Raw genomic sequence first — 22,556 nt, 5'->3', positions numbered from 1 at the left:
AGAGGTTTTACGCTGTGTAACATTTGCTCGTCAATTCAAAACTTTTATAAATGTGCCGGTCGCAGCACTTGGCGCATTATCGTGCGCCAGTTAGAATCCATGATACGTTTAAGTGAAGCTATGGCCAAATTAGAATGCATGAACGAGGTACAGAAACGTCATGTTAAAGAAGCTTTTCGTTTGCTAAACAAATCTATAATACGAATGGAACAACCGGATATTCACTTGGAGGAGGAGGAAGATGAAGCATTTGCGGGCGACATAGAAATGAGAGAAATTAATGGAGAGAATATTCAAGGAAATCAGCAAGAGCAAGCCGAAACCGAGGGCCGTGATATTGGCATGAAACGCAGTGATGTTATTACATGGTATTTGGAACAAAAAGTATTGGATCGATTAATTTACCATGATCAGTTAATAATAGCTTTGAAGACCACTAAACTAAGACAACCGGGAAAAAAACCTAGATCTACTGAAGAAGAAGAAGAAAAAGATGATGATCCTTTGTTGGGGATTCATCTCATCATCAACTACATAATTGAATAATCGCAAATGTGGAATTAGACATTAATTTTTGTTTTGTGATGAATACGGTGCAAAGCGTTCCAAATAAATTTAGTCTACTGTATACACGATGTGATAAAGTATAATTTGAATGAGGAAGATATTCATGCGCAAGAGTAACCTCTAGGTTATTGTTGAAAAAAAACTGGGATATAATAAATAAAGTTTGCATTAAAAGCTCGAAATTTTTCTATGAAAATAACCAAAAGCCCAAAAATTTCGCTCTGCAACATTTTTTTTATGTATAAGTATATAAATATATAAGTATAACTATATAAATACATTATAAAAACGTAAATCTTCATTGAATGTATGCAAACTTCTACAATGAACTCACTGAAAAGAAAATGACATAGGAACTCGAATTCGAATTTCAGTCATACATTATGTGCATACGCGTATGCATATGGGTATGCATAATACATCTGCTATTTATTTTTTGCTTGTGTTGAGTACGCTCGTAACATGCTTGCTTTATTAAGACATAATTGGATCCTGCATGGCCAGTATATATTGGAGAAAAATTTTTAAATCATATTAAGTTATTATTGCACCCCGCACCCCTAGGTGTTAAACCAGTAGCTAGAGGGTGTGTTTGCATGTGAGATGATATTGTGCAAGCTTTGCGGATGTGCAAATGGAAGTTTACGAAGATTTGAATCACGTAACACGTATACAAATATGGGAGAGAGCAGGCAAATATACAGTTGAAATTTGACGAACTTTTTTGAAAGTCAATGTCAACATATCTGAACTTCTATATTATTTTTGTAGAAGTAAACGGATTTTACACTTTATACTAGTGAAAACAAACAATTCTTGCACATTAACAGAGATTGGTTTCGATCTCTTTCGTGTAAGCGAAGTAACTAGTAACTCATATTGTTTAAGCAAACTTTTATTTACAAAAAGAACGAATAACAATTTTCATTAGTTTGAATAGTTGAGAAAAAAACTATTGATAACGATTGTTAAACGACGTCATTTCCTCTTTTTAATTGTTTTGAGTTTTATTAGAAAATGGTATACGAGCGCCCGGCCTGCATATAGGCAGGCATTATTCGGTGTGGATCCTTGATATTGGAAAGCTACGTATTGATATTCTTCTTTTTTTTGATATGTTCCGCTCAGAATCTCATCGGAAAGACATCTTCAGATAGTACACTGTTGTGAATAAGGTTACGATTTTGTCTCATATTCTTAAAGTTGCAACGAAAATTACGTGCTAATAGAAGGAAATGAACGAATTGAAACCAGTAAGAAAGTTACATTCGGCGGAAGACGAATCTCGCATACCCACTAATATTTAAAAAATCAATTTTTTCTAAACGCCCCAAAACTTTATATATTAAACGTCCACAATAATCAAATTATAACTAACGCACATTGTACTCTCCAAGTCCTTCCATTTGATATCCATATAAAAGTTATTTTTAAAAAACGTTTATCCATTAAATAGTGACGTTTACTACAATTAACTTAGAATCAACACACTTAGTTTCTCGGATTCTGTTCTCCAAGTCCTTTTATGTGGTACCCATATCGATGATATTATTCAGAAAAAATTAACCTAACAGGTCGGTGTATCTACCATATTCATTTTAAAGTTAACCCATTTTTGGGCAGATAATGTACCTGCATTCAAAGAATGTACAAAATGGTTTTGAACACAATGATAAATAACCATAAAACACCAAAAAATGATAAAAGGAACTTTGTGTGGGCACAGCCGACATTTTCCACTTTTTTCATTAAGTAAATGTTGAAAATTTCGGAACGAGCGAAAACTCACAAAAACTTATCGCTTTAACAGGTGTCTATGCTATGGCCAATTTGGCTCATTTTTTCATACCAACCTACGTACAGACACTTCCAATGTTTCTACCAGATTTGAAATCAGAACCCTTATTACCACATATACCACACAGATAAAGAAGCGAACAGACATAACTTAATCAATTCGAAATTTCATGCTGATCACGAATATATACAGCATTGCATAAAGACGAAGACTTACGCGTATATATAGCTTTTCATTCGGGCGTTTACGTGTTTTTCGTTCCATTAGCGAAATGTACCCCCGAGAGAAATAAATGCATAGAGAGACCAAGAAATATTTTCATAAATAAAAAATGACAAAATTACAGAGACTCTAATCTCTGTTATCAATAACAATAGTAGTACTGTTAACTTGCAGCCATTTAACTGCGTACTCTTTCATTCTGCTTCTTGGTATGGTCAAAAATCCTGTTAATAGTTTCTTGATATAAAGATATTCATTGTGTTAGATATATTTGTCACTTTTATCAATAATATTTCATTCAAAACGAAAACATTGAAATAAAGGCGAATTTCCTTAAATGCATTCCATTAAAATAAATAAAAAAATTTTAAATAAATATATATTTATGCAAATATACACTTTCCTATGGAATATTTTCGCTGGAATTGAACGAAACGCTTAACGAACATAAAATGTATAACTTTTCGATATGTGATGAACAATGAAACGAAAACAATTGGATCTGATTTTGTTTATCGGTTATCTATTGCTGCAAACAATGACACAAATGAGACAAAGCAAAGCGTAGTAATAATAAATGCAAAGCTAAACGAAATAAGAGAAGATTTGAATAATATAATAATAGCATATAATAATGAAAGAGCGCAAAAATTGAATTACAGATATGTACAAAGGTCTTCGCCGTCCTTACAATTCGTCAAAATATAAAAACGAAAAAGATAAAATGAAATAAATAATCAAATAATTAATTAAATACAAATCATTGTCTAGCTGTAAGCCAATGCGATCTTTTAAATTAGATCTCCCTCAGCAGCTTGGCTGCCTCCTCAGGCAGTCTTAATATAAACTGATTTTTTATCTCTACGCCATGTTTCTTGCTCATTCTCTTCTCTTCCAGAGAAGATCACTTCACTCCTTTGTGCGTTACTTTCGTCCTCGCTTAGGCTTTTTCGAAACGACACGTTTCGTTTGCTCTACACAAAAGTAGACACAAAAGTAGGCACAAAATAGCTCTACGGTAAGGTACGCAATACCTTCTCTATGTTAAGATTATATTTATATCGCTCGAGCTCGAGCAGAACGTAATGCGGTTTATTAGATAAGAAAATCGCACGCTTCGGTAATCAATTGTATTGAAAATTTTCGTTCATGCTTTCTTCTCTTCGCGATTTAGGAAATCCTACATTTCGTGGTGTCTTCTCCTGCGCGATCACCTGATTTCCTCTATGCCCTTGGGTTAGACTGTGGCCGGGCTGAGAAGAGTTCTTCAGTGACGCAAGTTTAGGTTATTCTATTATTATTATTATAATTATTATATAATTAATTTAGCCGGAGAAATAAGTTCAAAGACTAAGGCATTCATTGAAAACTCTCCGCGCATGAGACTTGAGCTCGTTGAGTTGTTATTCGAGATCTTTAGCCTGCTTGGCCTTTCCGACGGATAATAACTTTTTCCAAACAAAAATCTTGTGTCCGTACAGCCCGATAAATTTATTCTGTTGAAGAGAGTCATTTGTTCACACAAAAATCGCAAGTTTGACTCGTTCCGAGCGTGTCACCAAAATATAACGTTCGCTCATGCCTGTAGAACTTAGCTAACCGATAGCATTTTATACAATATATATACAATAAGTATATATACGACCGATGAAACTATTATATGAATTTAATAAAAAATAAATAAATGAAAACATGGCTCGAATCGAACATTTATTTGACAATTTACATTCGCTACCTAGTCTTTGGCTTTTTTTGATACGTTTGCACGTTTATGTACACTGCAGCGCATATACATTTAAAAACATAGAATTGTTTATGCTCTTAGTTGATAACAATACGAATAAAAATTTTCTTATCCAAAACTTCCTAGCAAACAAGGTGAGGTTCAGAGTGCAATTAGCATGTAAAAATTACAAATGTGGTTGAATCTTAAACGTCCAGACGTCGCAGCACGGCGGAACGAAAAAAATACGAAATTAATCACTTGTTCATGAAATTTGTTTACAATTGCGAAAGAATAAAAAAGCGGCCCTGAATTTGGAAGCATCTAAGACTAATAGAATAATTACTTTTACCTATGCAACTTCAAAGATCTTTTTTTTTAAAGATGGACCCATACGTGTAATTACCCAATTGATTAAAGATATTTATTTATAGGATTCTTTATGGAGATTAATATAATTTTGTTGTTATTTATTATTTGAAATTAATTCACATAGGATTACAAATTGAAAAGAAAATTATGTATAATAAAAATCCTAACTTTTAATTTAATTAACATATAAATATATATATATATTATATATATTACCATTATCATGTAAGACTGCTTGTCTTGCAATTTCTGTTGTGTTTGTTTGTATAGCTTTGCCATTTTAACAGAGATTTTGTTTGATTTGCCATTTAACAGACTCCGGTTACATTGTTTTGCTATTTAACAGACTCCGGTTACATTGCTTTGCCATTTAACAAACATGGTAATGGTAGACTGCTTGATCTCTACTTTGTCTGGCTCAAGTTGTTCGAGCGTATTGTGACTCAGCATCTGGCCTTTGCCATTAATTCGTATATTTCTTCGCACCAGCACGGCTTTCGGAAAGGGCGATCTACAGTCACCAACTTGTTAGAGTTTATCTGTCAAGTTTTCAAGGCTTTTTCTAGTGGCTCTCGCACAGATGTTATTTATACTGATTTAAGCAAAGCATTTGATATGGTTAACCATAACTTACTTATCTTTACACTCCAAGCCCCTGGCTTCCCTTTGTATTTAGTAACATGGATAAGCTCTTATCTGCACAGTAGATCGTTCAGGGTTTTGTTTAACTTCATCACCGCGGATGAATTCCCCGTGCCGTGTGGCGTACCTCAAGGCAGCCACTTAGGTCCCATTTTATTTAGTTTATACATTGACGATCTCCTATCGGTGGTTAATTCCAGCCAGATCTTAATGTATGCTGATGATATGAAACTGTTTTCTTCCTTCTCTGTTGAATCCCAATCACATCAGCTTCAAGGTGATTTGGATAATTTTGTTGCATGGTGCTCTTTGAATCTTCTGAAACTAAATCTGAGTAAATGTAAGAAGCTTTCATTCTCAAGAAGAAAGTCGTTCATTACTCAGTATTTCATAGAATCGCATAAGTTGGAGGACGTCGATTCGATTACAGATTTAGGCGTTCTATTTGACCATAGGTTACGCTTTAACTTGCATATTGAGCTCTCGATTAGCAAAGCTAGGTCCGCGCTTGGTTTTATAAAAAGGTGGTCCAAAGAGCTTGATGATCCCTACATTACGAAAAGGCTTTACATGTGTTTGGTTAGACCCATACTCGAGTACGCCTCAGTTGTGTGGTCTCCTTCATATAGGTGCTACGTAGATTCAATTGAAACTGTTCAAAAGCAATTCTTGCTGTTTGCCCTTAGAAATTTGGGTTGGGATCCGATTGCTTCTGCTGTCCCTACCGTCTCTTGAGAAACGTAGATTTGTTCTTGGCGTTTCGTTTCTAATTAAAGTAATAAATGGTGCTATTGACTCGCCTTCATTACTTGGTGAAATAAGCTTTAATGTCCCTAACCGCTTCTCTAGGCACTTTATCTTGGTTAAGCTTAATCAGTGTAAATTTAATTATGAGCTGTTCAATCCGCTCAGAGTCGTTTGCAAGAACCTAAATGACGTCTACCACTTATTCTCGTTATCGGACTCTTTAAAGTCCATTAAAGCAACATTGCTTAATACGCGCGATTTACCTATGTCGTATTTAAACTAGCTTTTATCCTTAAAAAGTCGTTACGTTTCGAAAGTGAATTATTGTCAATTTATTATCGGTTGCCAGGCTTATGCATGTTTGCGATGGCTTAGGGGTTCATTTGCAATTTGGTCCTGTACCGGTTGTAAGTGTGCTCCTATGCTGATAGTGTACATGCTTTTTTTTCTTTTTCTTTTTTTTCTTCTTATTTGTTTTATTATACTTATACTAAGTTTTATTATTAATTAATATAAGTTATGCATTAAGAGCCAATTGAACTCGACTGTTATTTGTTTAGTTGAGTTTCATGTATAAGTAGAATTAAAATAAATAAATAAATAAATAAACAGGATTCAGTTACTTTGCTTTGCCAATTAACAGCATTCAATTACATTGCTTTGCCGTTTAACAACATTCAGTTACATTGATTAGCTATTTAAGGAGCTAATGTGTTGCCAACTTTTCTTATTTATTAGAAGCAACTCTATGTCTATTTGAAACGAACAGAAAAAATACATGTTAAGGATTAAATTGAAATAATGTGTCATAGTTTATTAAGAGAAAAAATGAATCCTTTCATTCTTGGTAGTAATAAATACGTTTAGAGAAAATAAAAGTTGTTTTATTTTTATAGCCTACATCTAATGCTGAATTACGCTTATGCGAATGTATATAATACCCGGAAAGACTTGAAATGGGCTCAACGTCATTTTTGAGCCGATCTAGGCGTATTGTTATTGAAACGTCGGATCCAAAATCACTAGCAGAACATGGAGAATGAAGAAACTGTGAGGACGCAAAGTCGTCCCTCGTTTTGGCCTCACGGGTTCTCCGTCTCTGGCTGCGGAGAGAGGGAGTGCTAGAGAGTAAGATAGGATAAGAATAGGATAGGCATAGCATAAGGATTGGATAGGCCTAGCATGAGAGTAGGATAGGCATAGCATAAGAATAGGGTAGACCTAGCATAAGAGTAGGATAGACATAGAATAAGAATAGATTAAGATAGAATAGGATAGATTAAGCGTAGGCTAAGGATAGGTTAAGAGTAGGATATAAAAATAGGTTAAGTTATTTGAGTTTTAGTGGTCGACGTGAAGAGTTGAGTTCTTGTCTTCGAAGTAATTAGGAAGTTAGCGAAATAATAAAGTAAAGTGAAATTTATAAAATAAAGGTCCCTGCAACCAACAAATGTCTTGTGTTTTTTCCTTCCCTGGGCCGCTGAGCTGCCCCAGCCATAAGGAAAGGAACGAAACGTCCTCACAAAACAAACAGTTAAGTGGGTGCTAATTAACAGCTAAAATATAAAATGTCTTTCAAGTTTTTCTTTATCTATCTGCGATATTACATAGCACAAAAGAAATCAAAGAATAATAGGTTTAACAATTATTACTCATGGTGCTATTACTAATTTGTCCTTTAGCTGGCAAAAATGACAAGTTTAAACTCTATTGTTATTCATAGGATTTGTTGTTTCTCAATGTGCACGTTTTGTGTGAAGTATACATATATAATTCGCACAAGCCAACTTCTGGCAACTCTTGCAAGGACAATAAAAAAGAAGGCCACACTAATGTTTTATACATGAATATTCACTACAAATACACGAATTATATATATTTTCATCAATGTGTTGCCATTTTTATTCACTTTTATATCATTGCCGTTTATATTATTAGATATGGTAATTTACTATATAGAGGTAATCTTATCATTAATTTCGAGAAAAATTGGAAGCTTTGGCAGCTATATTTTCAGTTCTTTTTATTTCTTCATTTATTTACAATTCGTCGTGCACGAGAAGAAGAAGAATTTTTTCTAGCTTCGCTATATGTATTTCTACATAAAATGTAGAAGACAACGATAAATTTATATATAAAAACATATATAAGTTATCATGGAAAAAAGTTAATAAACTAATATAATAAATGGTTAAAAAAAAACTTATAAGAAACGTGACCATTATCACGAAAAATCGAAGTTCTCAGAAACGGAAATGAGACGCTGATCGAGTGTGCTGCTTTGTTCATAATTTCGTGTGTAGGTGTTTTTCATTTTTTCATAAAAATTTGTGAGAAAAAAAGACCATAAATTCTTAAAAGCATTTTACATAAACGTTAATGTTATTTATTAAAAAGAACGAAAAAAAGTGATAAATTGTAAGGAAAATAAAGCAAGAGTAAGGTGAAACGTTAAAAAAAGGAATAGAGAGAGAAAGAAAAAAGTACGTGAGGAAAACGGTAGTAAAAAGTACATGAATGTGTGCGTGAAGTAAGACAAGAAAATGATAGAAAAAGCAACGCCTGCTTTTTGAAGGCTTGTGTGTCTAGCTTGTCGGCATTTTGTTTTGCGTGAATACGTGTGTGTGCAAGCCAAAATTTTTCTATCAAAAACTAACAAATTAAAGAAAATTTTTCATTTCTCTGTCAAATAAAAATTTTTCATATAACCGTTTCTTCAAAACTGAAAAATAAAAAAAAATAAAACAACCCAAAAAAGAGCGAATTAGAAACTTGTAAAAAAAACTCTAAAAGGAGCACACGGACGGACTCATATTTTGTTTTTGGCTCAAAGAAAATTCACTGCGAATTTGTCGCAAAAAACGGGCGACAAAAAATACGAAATTTTTTTGTCGTTTTCTTCTTTAGCCTATTTGATTTTGTTTATTCATTGTTTACAATTTTTTTTTTTTTTTTTTTAACTAAAAACTCCGTTTGCAATACTTTTGCAAAAAAGCCAAAAAAAAGAAAAAAAATTCGTTAATAAAAGAAAAGCATAAACTAAATTGAAAAACAGCTACATTTTTTCCTTTTTTTTTTTTGTTTCGTCTCGCAACGAAAACATTGTAACTAAACCAGAAAAGCAGGAAAACGTGTAAAGCAACAAAATATTAACTTCGACGACAAGACAAGAAATCAAAACAAAGGAAGTTGTGTGGTGTAGTGCAGTATTGTAATTACCTTCGAGCGTTGTGTGTGCGTGCGTGCTAATACAACAAAAAAAAAATTCAGCAAAACGAAAAAAAAACAGCGTGAATGTAATATAAAATAACAGAAGCTTAAATTTCAATTCAATTTATTTTTTATTTTTCACATATACAGGCAAGTACAAGTTTGCATACGTGTGAAACAAAGAAGTGCAAGGTTTTACGTGTTTCCATAGTTTTCGTTTGTGTGTTCTGAGTGCGTTGTCAGTTGTATGGTTCAAAATAAAGCAACAAATCGTCGTGTTATTCATCATCATCAGCGGCGTCTCGGTACTGAGTAACAGCAATTGTGTGTACGAAAAACACCAACAAAAAAAAAAAAGAATCATTAAAACAAAAAAGAAATAAAACAGTTTCCATATTATATATTCTATTATATATTGAAGGCGCCGACATACATTTTTATATACATATTAGAGAGAAATTCCATATAAGCGAGAAAATTATAATTTACTTTCGATTTTCCGTTCGCTTTTCTTCGTTTCTTTCTTTTTTGCTAAAGTAATTTTAAATAATTTACCGTGAATTTCTCATATAAAAATCAAACGAGAAACTACAATAGATCAAGCGGGAAGCGGTAAGTTTTTCTTTCCCTATATCTTTCTTTTGTTTTGTTTTCTTCTTTTTTTCCTTACATTCTTGTTACATACGTACATGAATTTGTTTGATGATGACATGTTATGCATTTACTTTAATTTTGCATTTAGTTTACTTCACTCCTGTAGTTGTCATGTATCCACCACTTAAGATATTAATTTATTTATAAAATCATCTCGCTTTACTACAATGCTTTGAAAATAAATAATGATTATTGGAAATAATTTCTCTTTTTTTTTTTTAATCGAGGATTTGCCTTGCAGTGGTAAGCTCGATATTTAAGATATAAATCGTTTTTCTATTTTTTGGCGATGACACCATAATTAAAATATTTCAGTGGTGGATATCTAAAATTCGGATAGAACCGAATATAATTTCTTTCATTTATCTTTTGTTTAGTTTTGTTAATTATTTATGCATAATCTACACGCTTGTGCAAGTGATCGTTTAGATAGTCTCCGTAAGCAATTGTATGCATTTTTCCAGTGTAATTTTTGAAAATAACATGCAATGAAAATATTGTTAGTGAATAGTACACAAAAAAGTGTATAGAATAAAGTTGTCTTGTATAAAACTTTGTTTGTTTTGAGTGAATGGAAGGAAAATGATATTTATTTTGGAAGCGATTTTTTTTTTCAATGATTTCAAAAAACAGACAAAGGTTTTTTCGCTGAAACGGTTGAGAAGATGAACAATAGTTTCCTGAATTCTTCAAAGGAAATGAAAATTTACTCGACTGGATTTTTTGACAGTTGTAGTCGTTTGGCGATTATGTTAACTTATGTAGAGAAAGGCACAGGAATGTCGGCCTTTTGGTGATTATGTTAAGTTATTCTCATTGTGACAGTGCTTTGGTAGCAGAGCATTCTAATATTTAAAATAACTTTGTCCTGTTTTACACTTTGGCAGCAATTATTCTCTAGATCTCGTGCTATTTATTGCTTCAATATCTTTTCGCCAATCATATGGCCCCGATTCTAGTAATAGTTAAGGCGTCATAGGAAGTGTGTCTTACAGATTTCATCTCTGCCTAAAACACTAATCTTTTAGATATATTTAGAACAAAGTTTCGGTCAAGCCGAACTCAGTATTTGTTGTTGGACATTGAGATTATTTTCCGCTACCTATTGAAAAATGTTTTCTCAATATTTAATTGCAATTCAAGAACAGTACTAATCCCGTAGAAATAGAGAATTGCTTCCCAGTTGGTATCAAGGTTAGCACTTCTGAAGGGGTTTGAAAAAGAAACTTAGGATTGTTTATCATAGCACTTGGACTTTAACTGCGTGATCTTTGTACTAACAGGCACTTTTAGTTAAATTAATTTCATGTAATTTTTGTTATCAAACTAAAGGTTTTAATTATTTTTCTTCGTTTTGGCTTCTCTTAATCTCGTAAAAAGAACGCTTCCTGACTTTGACAAAGTAGCTAGGAAGAGGGTAGGAGAAGAGGTTTTTGTAAGTTTGATGTATGGGAAAAAGAATGTTACATGAAAGCAGTCATTTCTCGAATCGTAGGAGGGAAAAAGAAAAAAATCAAAAAAATTCTATGAATGGATGTCGTCAAAGCTGAATTTCTAATTAGGAAAAAGAGATTTTCATAGAAAATGAAAGAAAGTACTTCGAGTTTATTTAATAATATTTTGCTCTTTTATAAAACGATTTCTTTGTGGCCTCGTCTTATTGACTTGAAACTCAAACAATATACATTATATGAAATATAAAATATTTTTATTGAAAGCGAATAGTTTTGATTTGGAAATTGAATTTTGTTCACCTGCTAGGGCATGCATACATTTAAAAGATAAGAAGAAGACTTTCGTGATGGATTGGGTTCGATATATTTCTGCTTTGCCTGATGAATAACATAAACGAAAACTTCTTAGCAGATTCAGTTGCTCTCTCATCATTTTTGTCATATTGCTCTAAACATTTCGATTTATCTGTATATTCAATTTTAACATATATGTATAGTAAATGTTATATATTATATAAATATACAAAATATTTTCTTTTTTCTCTTCTTACGATAAATTCTTTAAAACCTGTTGTGTAGAATGTGTAAGTTTATGCGCGTGTATAAGTGTACGCCTATAAGGAATATGAATGAACGAGAGTTAACGAACAGTTTTATATGTTATTGGAACAAGCTTGTGCTAGACATGATAAGTAGGCCATTGTTGTTGATTGTGTGTGAATTTTTTTTTTTTTTTTTCAATCTTCACAACACAGTCTTTCAGACGCAGACTTGGTTCGCTCATTTAGAGCACTAGAGCTAAGAATTAGTAAATAAATAAATAAACCTGTAGTTGTTAAACAAATAATATTGAAGTGACGGACGATGACTGATTTATGAGAGAGAATATTTCAACAAATATTTTTTATGACGAGCCTTGTAAAAGATATGAGTAAAATTAATACGTCATCTTCATTCGCGAAAGCTTAATTTATAGGTATTAATGCATCGCTCGCTTCTTTCGTCTTCGAGAAGAAGACGAATTCTTGCTCTTAGTGATCGCTTGTAGTATAATATTCATCGAAATATACCCCTTCTTTTACTGTTGTACATATAAATATATGTGTGCGTTATACTATATAGAGAATAAATTATTGATAACAAAAACTAATGGATTACTTTTGATAATTAATGATTCGTAATTTTTTAATTTAAGTGTAAAATTTCTGCATGTCATGTAGCGAAGTGCACTTTAAATGATTAATTTATTAATGTGCTTATTTGTTAACGCATTTGCTTCTTCATCATCAATTTGTAACTCCTGTTTTGGGGGTCCATACACTCACTACTAATATTATTAATTTCAAAGTTGTATATACACACCTTCATCCATCATCAAATTTTGAACTTGATTATTTGTACATTTTATTTCCTTACGAGAAGTTGTAACTGATTACTAATTAAAAGGAATTTTTTTTTTTTTTTTTTTTTTTTTGTACTCATAAATACTTCTCATGAACTGCATACAATGAATATCGCACCTTTTACACCTCATTATGTTACTAACCCTATATTATGTAATATGTTTTCGTTTCTCTTTTCCTTCTTTTTCGTTTTCTTGCATCACTCATAATGTGAACATGATGAAAAAAAACGATGAATGCGACGGCCCTATACCTTTGGACGATTGGTTTTCTATATAAAGGTCTTTGAAAGATCCTTCTATGTTTGTGCATACGGGAGGGGGTGGGAAGGGAATACGCCCAAGTCAGCAGCAACAACAGCAGCAACAACAGCAACAACAGCAGCAGCAACACCATCATCAGACCCATCATCATTCTGCTCACCAACAACAGCCACAACAGCAACAGCAGGTACAGTTGCAGGCAGGCTCGGTGCACTTAAGCCACCAAACAACTGCCAACCAATCTTCAACGCATTCCCACCCCCACCCGCAGCAACAACAACAACAGCAACAGCAGCAACAACAAACACAGCAATTACAACACCATCTACATCATCAACAACTGCCATTAGCTTATTTTCCTTATCAAGTCCATCAAGTGCAGGCTGCACCCCCCCCTAACGCACAGCATCAACTACAAGGAAATGCAAGCAATGTGGCAACAGCTGCCGCACATTTGGCCTCTACGCTATCCTCGCAAGGTGCCAATAACGGTATGGGCTCAGGTGGGAATAGCTCACAAGGACCGCACAGTAATAACACATCTGGGAGTAACAATTCGAATGCTGCTAACATCACCACACGGCAGGCTAACACAAATTCCAATATGCCACATTTTGCGCCAGGAAGTACTCTCATACAAACCCCCATGCCACCGCCCAACACCAGTCATACCGCATTCATGACGCCAACCTTTATGCAATTGCAGCAACAATCGACTGCAGTAATGGTTGCAGCTGCTCAATATAGTACAGTGGCGGCGGCAGCTGCGGCCGCCGCAGGAAATCACGGTAATCCTGGCACTGGTCAAGGCGCTACAGCCTTGTTTCCAACACCGCAACAATCCCAACAAACGAATAATCAACATCATCAAACGGCAGCATTACATCACGCCCAACAGACGCTGCACTATTTTCATGCAAATGCTGGTGCTACCGCACTTACACCAGCACAGTCACATTTACATCATCAACAACATCAAATGAGAAGCATTATTCCGGCAGCTGTACATCCGCGTCAGCATGCGCCAGGTACAATATCAATATTTCCGCCAAATTATTTTGCATTGCAAGCCACTGCATTGGCACCCGCTCCTAGGACCTCGTTATTAACAAATGTGCATCAGCAAACCGCAGCGCCATCCGCATCCGCTGTACATGTCGCCCATCAGCTGCCGAATGCGACCGGTCGTGGTGCACCTGCCGGTCCCACCACCTACGTGTCGCCACCGTACTGCACGCCGCCCTTGCAGATGGGTACTGCTGCTGGTTTACCGCCCCAACCCAGTTCATTACTTGCTACAGCTACTTCAATGACAGCCCCTAGTTTGCAGGGACCCTTTGGTCATTTAGGTGGACCAATAAGCGCTTCAACATCATCCACTTCGTTGAATATTGCTTCTGGTGCAGGCGGAAATACCAGTTCCTCGAATGCAGCTGGTGGCGAACACTTAGCAACAAAACAGCGAAAACATGCCATACCCATAGTAAATCCCATAACCTTAGAGCCGCTTAAGTTCCCCGAACCACAAAAGAAAAACACTGCCGTTGAGGTGAGGTCACCCATTAGCGTTACCTCGGACACGGGGGAACTATCGCATGGTCAAAAAACAACACAAACTAAAGATAGCGATCAATCGACAAATGGTATAACGGAGGTTTCTCCCAACGCAACATTAGTAGTGACAAAGGTGCCTAGCCAAGGGTCAAAAGATAAAATTGACCAACAAATGCAAACTGATGCGGTAAAAGATAAATCAGGAAGCATAAGTTCAACCACGGAAACAACTGCGAATGTTCAGGATTTGATAGAAGAAGGTTTAACTTTAAGCAAACCGCAGTCGGAAGAGATTTCGCAAACATCAGTGTGCGGTGGCGGAGAACAAGATGATACGGATGCTGATACCACAGAACTCGAGGATTATCCAGCGTCTACGTCACAAGCTTCTGGAGAAAATGTAATTAAACAAAAAGAAATAATGAACACAATGGCAATAAATTACGAACAACTAGTAACAAGTAGTGACGAATTGAGTGAAAATCGTTTGGAAGGTCATAGCTGCAATAAAAATGATGATGTCAAGCAACCTGTTGTCAGTGTTCCAGTAAAAGATGACGGTAATTTTTTTAAATTTTTTTTTTTTTCGTAGAGTTATTAAAATTAGTTTTTGACAAAGAAAGTAATTTTGAGTTTGGTTTCCAGTCGTAATTGCAGCAGTTGACATTGATGCTGGTGATCGTAAGCAATCTAAGAAAAAAAATTGTAACGCCGTTGATGAGGTACAGGAAGATATAGCTGAACTTAAAAGCCAACAGAATTCTACTTCTCCCACGATGATGTCATCAACTGACTATAAAATTGCTATTGAAGCCACAACAACATCAACAACAAATAATAAACATCCTAACGATAGTCTGAAAACTACTATTAACAACAGCAAACCGAACACTCAAGTTCGATCTGAGGAGAAATCTTCGAGTCATTCCAATGCAGCCACAACTAATACCAAACAGAAAAGTACTTACTTGCAATCACTACTAATAAAAATGTTTTGCGTCCTATTTTTTTATAACCATTATTCCATTCTCGCTCATTTTAGCCGGCGGCAACACGTCCTCGGCACTTGCCACAGCTCGTAATAAGGAGGAGAAAACACAAAAGGCCGCTAACAAGTCCAATGCGGTTAATCCAATAGCGTCTAACAATTCGAATCGGTCGAATAAGCATCACGCCACAGGAGGAAATAAATTAACAGAGTCAGCAAACAATAGTAATAACAGTAGTAGCGGTAATTCGAAATCTAATCAAAATTCTGGAACTTCTAATAGTTTAGTCCTGAATTTGAGCGGCGGCGGTAGTAACAACGGCAATAATAATAATAACAATTTCATAACGGTAGCGCGAAAGAATAAAAAGGCTCCCAAACGCACCAAAGAAAATCAAAAACAATCGCAACAGCAACAGCACCGCAGTAGCAATAACAATTCCAATCCTAATAATAATAATAATAATAATAACAGCAACAACAACAACAGTGGAAACAATAGTAATATTAATAATAATAATAGCTACAGTAAGGCTGCTCTCAATACCGCTGGAATTGTAAATATCGTACTGACTGATAATGTAACTAATGCGTCTTTCACAAGCACCGCTATTAGTGGTAATAACAACAATAACGATAATAACTCTGGCTTTAGTTTAAAAGATTCAGCGACGAGCGCAACTTTAGTTAGCAGTTCCTCCAAACACCAGACACAACAGCGGGCGGCGACTGCTAGAGCCGCGGGTGGCGGCAGTGGCGGCCAATCAAAAGAAACTGATATAAAAAGTAATTATATTTTTACCCGTTTTCTCTTACAAGCACAACAATTATGTTGTTGCACAGATAAGCTCTTTACGTTATGAATGTAATCCATAAAACTATTTTGGATTTGAAAATGGGTTTTCTGTTTTAGAAAACTATAACAGTTCAATATAGTTTATTGGATTGGATTCAATCCAGAGAGTTTTTTCTGACATCTTTAATTTTTTTTTTTCTATCATCCTCAAGCCGATACTGAAAATTCAAATCAACAGCGAAAACACACAAAAACACAAGAGATTGTTGCGCAATTCTTACAACCATCCATATTAAGTGAAGGTAGCAGTGGCAGTGAATTAAATTCGATTAAGCAAGAAGAGCAACAATTGCAATTTTTAAATAGTTCCTCGTCGGCATGTGAAGATGAAGAGGAAAGATTGCAATTGCTGAAGCAACAGCAGCAATTTCAGCAAGACCAGGACTACACTGATATTCGGTTTGGTGATTTCAAAGAATATGAGAAACTTATAGATACCAGGCAAACGACGAGCACTGGAGTGACGATGTTGATTGGAAGTAAAGGTCATAAGCATAAAACGTCAGCTAATAATAATGATACCGTTGATTCTACGGCTGGAATGAAAAATTATCCCTTAACCCATCACCGTTCGTCTAAGAGTCAAAATGCACATAGCCATCACAGCCATAGTGCGGTGACAGTGGCATTGGAATCACCAAAAGCCACCATCATTAAATACAATTTAGAAGAGTTGAAAGCATTCGCTAAAGCCCCGGTGGCACGTAAGCCTCCTGTTTTGGAGTTGCACAAAAATAATGGGGGTAATGAATGCATTATGCAATTATTTGTATCACGTCAACAACATCATCATTTGTCACATCACGGTGGTCATAATATGGCTTCGATCGGTCTGCAACAGCAACAACAGCAATATCAGCAAATGAGCTTTAACGAATCGATAGAATTCGTAGGGAACAAACGACGACAAGGTCGCAAGCACGATCATCAGATGATGCGAGTAAATGCGACTGCCATTTCGAATGCTAATGCCGGGGCCGGTGGCGTTAGCGCGGCAGCAGCAGCAGCAGGCAGCGGTAATTTGGGTTTGCAATATCCACGAGAAAAGGAAATTATACGGGTCCACTTGTCACTCAACGAGGAAATCAAATTGTCAGAGTGCGAAAACGCCTGGCAACCAGAAACGCTGCGAAGCAAATCCAACAATTCCGTGGCTTTGGCACTAAATCCCATCAACGAAGACATTGATACAGTGCTTAAGAGAGTACGCGGCGTACTCAATAAGTTAACACCCGATAATTTTGAGGTTTTACTCAAAACCATGACGAACATTTCGATGAATACCCAGGAGAAAATGCAACAAGTAAATATTCATTTCGTTCGCATCTCTTTCATACATTTCTTATAACCGTTAAGTAGATTTTTTTTTACCTTTTTTTCTTTTTGCGTAATGTTGGCTTGGTACTTGTGATTTCATAACACTCTCACCTAATGTAAATTAATAATACTCTCATAAAATCTTATAAACAAATATTCATTATATTATAAGGGAAGGGTAAGAGCGATTACATTTAGCTTAACTTATCCATCGAATTTCATGATATTCAAGTTTGAAAGCTTTGCTTTTATCAATGATTCCCGTTTCTTCTATAAATATGGATTGTGAAGAAGAAAAGAACGAAAGCGTACTTGACAATCAATATAGGATCTTTCCCAAACTTGTCCTATTCTTAAATTGTTCCGTTCAACGTTATAATCGTGGAAATAGTCTAGAATATTTACGCATAAGTGATTCTAAGCGAGATGCAAACCAGCGCCATCTGCTGTTGTTCCCCCCTAAAAGACGCATTCATTAAACACATCCGTTTCTCATGTGGAGAGATCTTCGGGTTTTTACAGTGATTTAATGAATTTTCTTACAACGTAATCTTTCGTTTTCTTTTTTTTTCTTTTGAATTTCGAAACGGCAAAGACTCATCTCCAATTAGCAAGAGGAATATGCTTCTTGTAAGGTATCTTTCGGAAATAATTCGTGGTCTCTGATAGCTTCAACTCTCTGCTCATCCAGTTAACAACTGACAAGCCAACTTTGTTCAGCATTTGTCCCCTGAAGAAGGTCACGGCATATTGCAATTATTCTACATATGTATACATATATATTTATTTATATATATATATATATATATAGATATATTTCTTTTTCCATTGCGCATAGGGTATGTTGGATGAATGTTTGTATTGAGAGGTATTTTTTCCCTGCACAGTTTGTTTGGAAATACTTTTTAGATTCCTCTAAGGCGGGAACTTCGCCAATACGAATACACTTTGTAACTTGTGCGATTGTAAAATGTTGTAAATTTATCTAAAATAACATTCACTTTATATACAATTTATTGGAGAGCTTAGAGGGTAAATCGATTATATCAAGCTAGCATTACGGTAAATTAATCCCTAGTGAAATTAATTTAAAGTAAGAAAAATTGCAAGCGAGAAATCCACATTATGCTTCATAATTTTCAGGTTATGTTACTGATATTTGAGAAAACCGTTAGCGAACCGAATTTTGCCCCGACTTACGCAAAGTTTTGTAAAATGCTCTTCCAAGAAATAAAACACGACAGCAAGACGCTGTTTAATAGTTCGCTCATTAAACGCATACAACACGAATTTGAAACGAATGTCAATGATGCCGATGCGAAAAAAGTCAAATTACAACCGTTAGTTGATAAAATGGATGCGAGCAATGATGCTAAAGAAAAACTAGAATTACAAGCTGAAATTGAAGATCAAGAGTATCAGTTCCGACGGCGGGCCTGGGGTACGGTGCGTTTTATCGGTGAAATGTATAAATTACAATCGTTGACAAGTGATCGTGTTTTGTTGTGCATCGAATCCTTGCTAGAGCATGGCTCGGAAGAAAAGCTGGAATATATGTGTAAACTTTTAACTACTGTCGGCCACCTATTGGAGGGGCCTGGTCCCGATCATTGCAATAGCAATGCGCGTATGGATAAAATCTTCATTAGAATGCACGACATTGTGAATAAGTCGCGGGCTAATGTCAAAGCAGCAATAGCAGCAACGGCAGCTAGCAATCAGACGAAAATCAGTAGTCGTGTGCGTTTTATGATGCAAGATGTTATAGATTTAAGATCGCGAACTTGGGATCAGCCACCGTCCCATGGTAACCAGGGTGGCAGTTGCGGTAACAATAGCAATCAGCAACAGCAGCAGCAACAACAACACCGTCGCAGGCAAGACGATAAGTTTAGCCACGGATCTGGCAATGCTAATTATGAGCGTGGCTCACGTGGTGGTGGTGGTTTAGGTTACGGTGGCGGTAACAATTCCGGCAATCAGCGGCAATCTCGGTTAATGAGCACGGATATGCGGGACTCTAGTGTTGGCGGAGCTGCGGGTGGCTCAGGCAGCGGTGGCAATTACTTTATGCAAAAACAACAAAAATCTCAATTTATGACACAACAAGAACAAAGTATCGATCCGAAAAAATTGAATTTCTCACGCGGCGATGATACCAATCAAACCAATACCAAACTGGGGAACAGCTCTATTTACATTTGGCGTTCCCACGGAGTGCGTCAAGGTACTACAGTATTAACTGGAACGAATATAGCCACACCTACTGCGACATCGACAGGTTCGCATACAATGTCCCAACATCAACAATCGCAGCAACAACACCAACAACACAACTATGGTGCCAGTAGTAGTTCAACGAGCTCTAACAACAGCAGTAATAACAATAGCTTTAAAAGACAAACCAATCAGTATCAAAGTCAGTCATCATCCTCCCCTGTCGCTAAAGAACGCGAAGAAAAATTGTCCAATTATCAAACATCGTCGTCTGGGTGTATTGGTACCGGTTCAGAAGATGATGAAAAATGTGACAACAATCAGCAGCAGACTTTTAGCGCGAAAGATAATCAGAAATTATTGAATCATTTGCTCGAAGAGGTGATGGGCTGCAGTAGTATACATAATAAAGCTTGGCATCAAGAAGTGCTTAATACTTGGCGCTCAACATCGAAGAGGCAACAAATATCATTGATGCATTATCTTTTAATAGATTATTTGCATTTGTCGGCCGTTAAAAAGGCTCAGCGTTCAGCATGTGCTGCAGTTTTTTCCTACTTATTGCGCACAAAAGCTTTAGATCAGAATGTATTCGGACGAGCTTACGAGCAATTTGCCGATGAGTTTCCCGATTTGTTAGTCGATGTGCCGAATGGCTGGTGTTATGCATTTGAATTCTTGGGTCCCATGCTGCATGAACGATTAATCAGTTTTAATGATATATGGCAGCAACAGTGGCGCGACGATCGTCATTTTACAGAACGTTTCCTAAAGGCATTAGTCATACACTTTACCCGCGAATTTGGAGCAAATTATTTAAGAGATTTATGGCACAAGGAATTCAAACTCGATCGAGGTCAATTATTCTTTAATGATCAACAACAATGGCGGGAATTTGTGAAAAATAATACTCTCGAATTTATATACGATTGCGGTCATAATCCTGCGCCTGAGATGACTGCGTTAGGCACTAAAGCAGTCAATACTAATGCCTTAGTAGAGCAACATGTTAAACGAATAGAATGTTTGCTAAATGATTGCAACGATTGCGATTTAGCAATAGATTATATTAACACCAATGTAAATATAAATAGCCAATTCATTAAAACACTAACACGTTTTCTGTGCTGTGATTATGCCACTGTGATGACATCGGCAATACCGTCATCTAATTCTAGTACTAGTAGTAATAATAGCAATAGCAGAAGACCAAATAGCGATGCGGGGCCGCAACTTAATGTCGAACTATTTCGTTACAAATGCATACCGTTGCTGAGACGATGCGTAGATGCTCAGGAAACGTTCGAGCTATGCTGCCTGGATGCGATCATCGAGTCCCTCAGAGAATATTATGATGCCCAAACAGCTGACGATATGATTTGTAACGTGTTCGATTTGCTTTATCACGACGGTGAAATAATATCCCGTGACACCTTTGAAAAATGGTATAAAACCCGACGTCAAATATCGCCCGGCGATAGCACAACGATGATGAGCAGTGACCAACAAAAGTCTCAATACAGTCAAGGTGCCGGCAGCAATGCAGTAAATAGAGAAAATCTAACACCATTAAGCGCTCATTTGCATGCCTATATACAAAAGTTACTTTAACTGAGGCGAAGACAGGCTTTCAAGCCAATATTATCATAGACTGCAATTAAGTGTAGACAAGTAATTTTTTTTTTTTTTGTTTTTTTTTTTTTGTTCTTTATTTTAATTGTTGTCTAACGCGACACAGTTCAACAACACGTGAAATTACTTTTTGGGCTAAACAAACACATTTGCATTTGAAAATCTATATAAAAACAAAAAGCAAAATAATATATATATATATATAAAAAGAAAAAAATAAATAAAAAAATTAAAAACAAGAACGCTAAATAAGGCAGGATCCTTAAGGACATTTTTGTTCGGCTGTCGCCTAGTATTATTTTGTTTTGGAGAAAAACCATTTAAAAAAAATTCGAATTTATTGAAATTATTAGTTCTTTTATTTAATTTAAAGTAAAAAAAAAAAAAAAAAAAACAACCAACAGAAAAAGTAGAAGGAAAAACTAACATTTTTAAAATGTTAAAAAAAAAAAATTATAAATTTTAAGTTATTATTTAAAAAAGGAATATATCACACACTCAGAGAAAGTGTTTTAAACGTCTCTATATATTTTAAATTTAACTCTTAAGAGATTCTGTCTTATCGAAAACATCAAAATTATTTCGAAATTAACCTTTAAAAAAGAAAAAAAACACTTTAAAAACAAGTTCCTCGTAAAAGAAAAAAGAAAAATACTAGAAAAAAAAAACCAAAAAACATCAAAATCATTTATTTTTTGTTCGTAAATTCTTAGGTTTTTTTTTTGTTTTTTCTTTCGTGTATGTATGTGTGTGTGTGTGTGCGTGTGTGCGTGCGTGTGCATGTTAACAATTACCTTCAGAACGGTAAAGAAAGGGGACACGAAGGGGTAGAGGGGAAAAATCGGAAAACGGCATTTAAAATTTTGAAAAGAAAAAAATCTTGGAATTCCTTGAAGTTATTTATGTTGTATTTATTTTATTTGCTTTTCCTTAAATA

The 22,556-nt window shown here is 35.3% G+C and overlaps 2 protein-coding genes across 6 annotated transcripts in view; both read left to right on the top strand.

Moving 5' to 3' along the window:
- Window positions 1-8,084: 8,084 nt before the first annotated feature.
- The window catches only part of LOC119640137 (TATA element modulatory factor), a 40,973-nt gene continuing 26,501 nt past the window's right edge, over window positions 8,085-22,556 (top strand). For 3 of the 5 annotated variants that reach the window (XR_005247610.1, XM_038037973.1, XM_038037976.1), the window contains exons 1-2: window positions 9,087-9,367; window positions 9,432-9,893. The gene's annotated coding sequence lies outside the window, so the exon portion shown is untranslated. The other 2 variants (XM_038037975.1, XM_038037974.1) reach the window with 2 other exon arrangements.
- LOC119640134 lies at window positions 13,077-22,262 on the top strand. The gene is made up of 5 exons (XM_038037971.1): window positions 13,077-15,169; window positions 15,255-15,569; window positions 15,652-16,383; window positions 16,606-17,756; window positions 18,914-22,262. The coding sequence occupies exons 1-5, from the start codon at window positions 13,093-13,095 to the stop codon at window positions 21,596-21,598; spliced, it is 6,960 nt and encodes a 2,319-aa protein (XP_037893899.1). The 5' UTR covers window positions 13,077-13,092; the 3' UTR covers window positions 21,599-22,262.

The sequence above is a fragment of the Glossina fuscipes genome, unplaced genomic scaffold, assembly GCF_014805625.2.
Source record: "Glossina fuscipes isolate IAEA_lab_2018 unplaced genomic scaffold, Yale_Gfus_2 115, whole genome shotgun sequence".
NCBI lineage: Eukaryota > Metazoa > Arthropoda > Insecta > Diptera > Glossinidae > Glossina > Glossina fuscipes.
The sequence above is the reverse complement of the archived record's forward strand: the minus strand, read 5'-3'. Positions and strand labels throughout refer to the sequence as shown.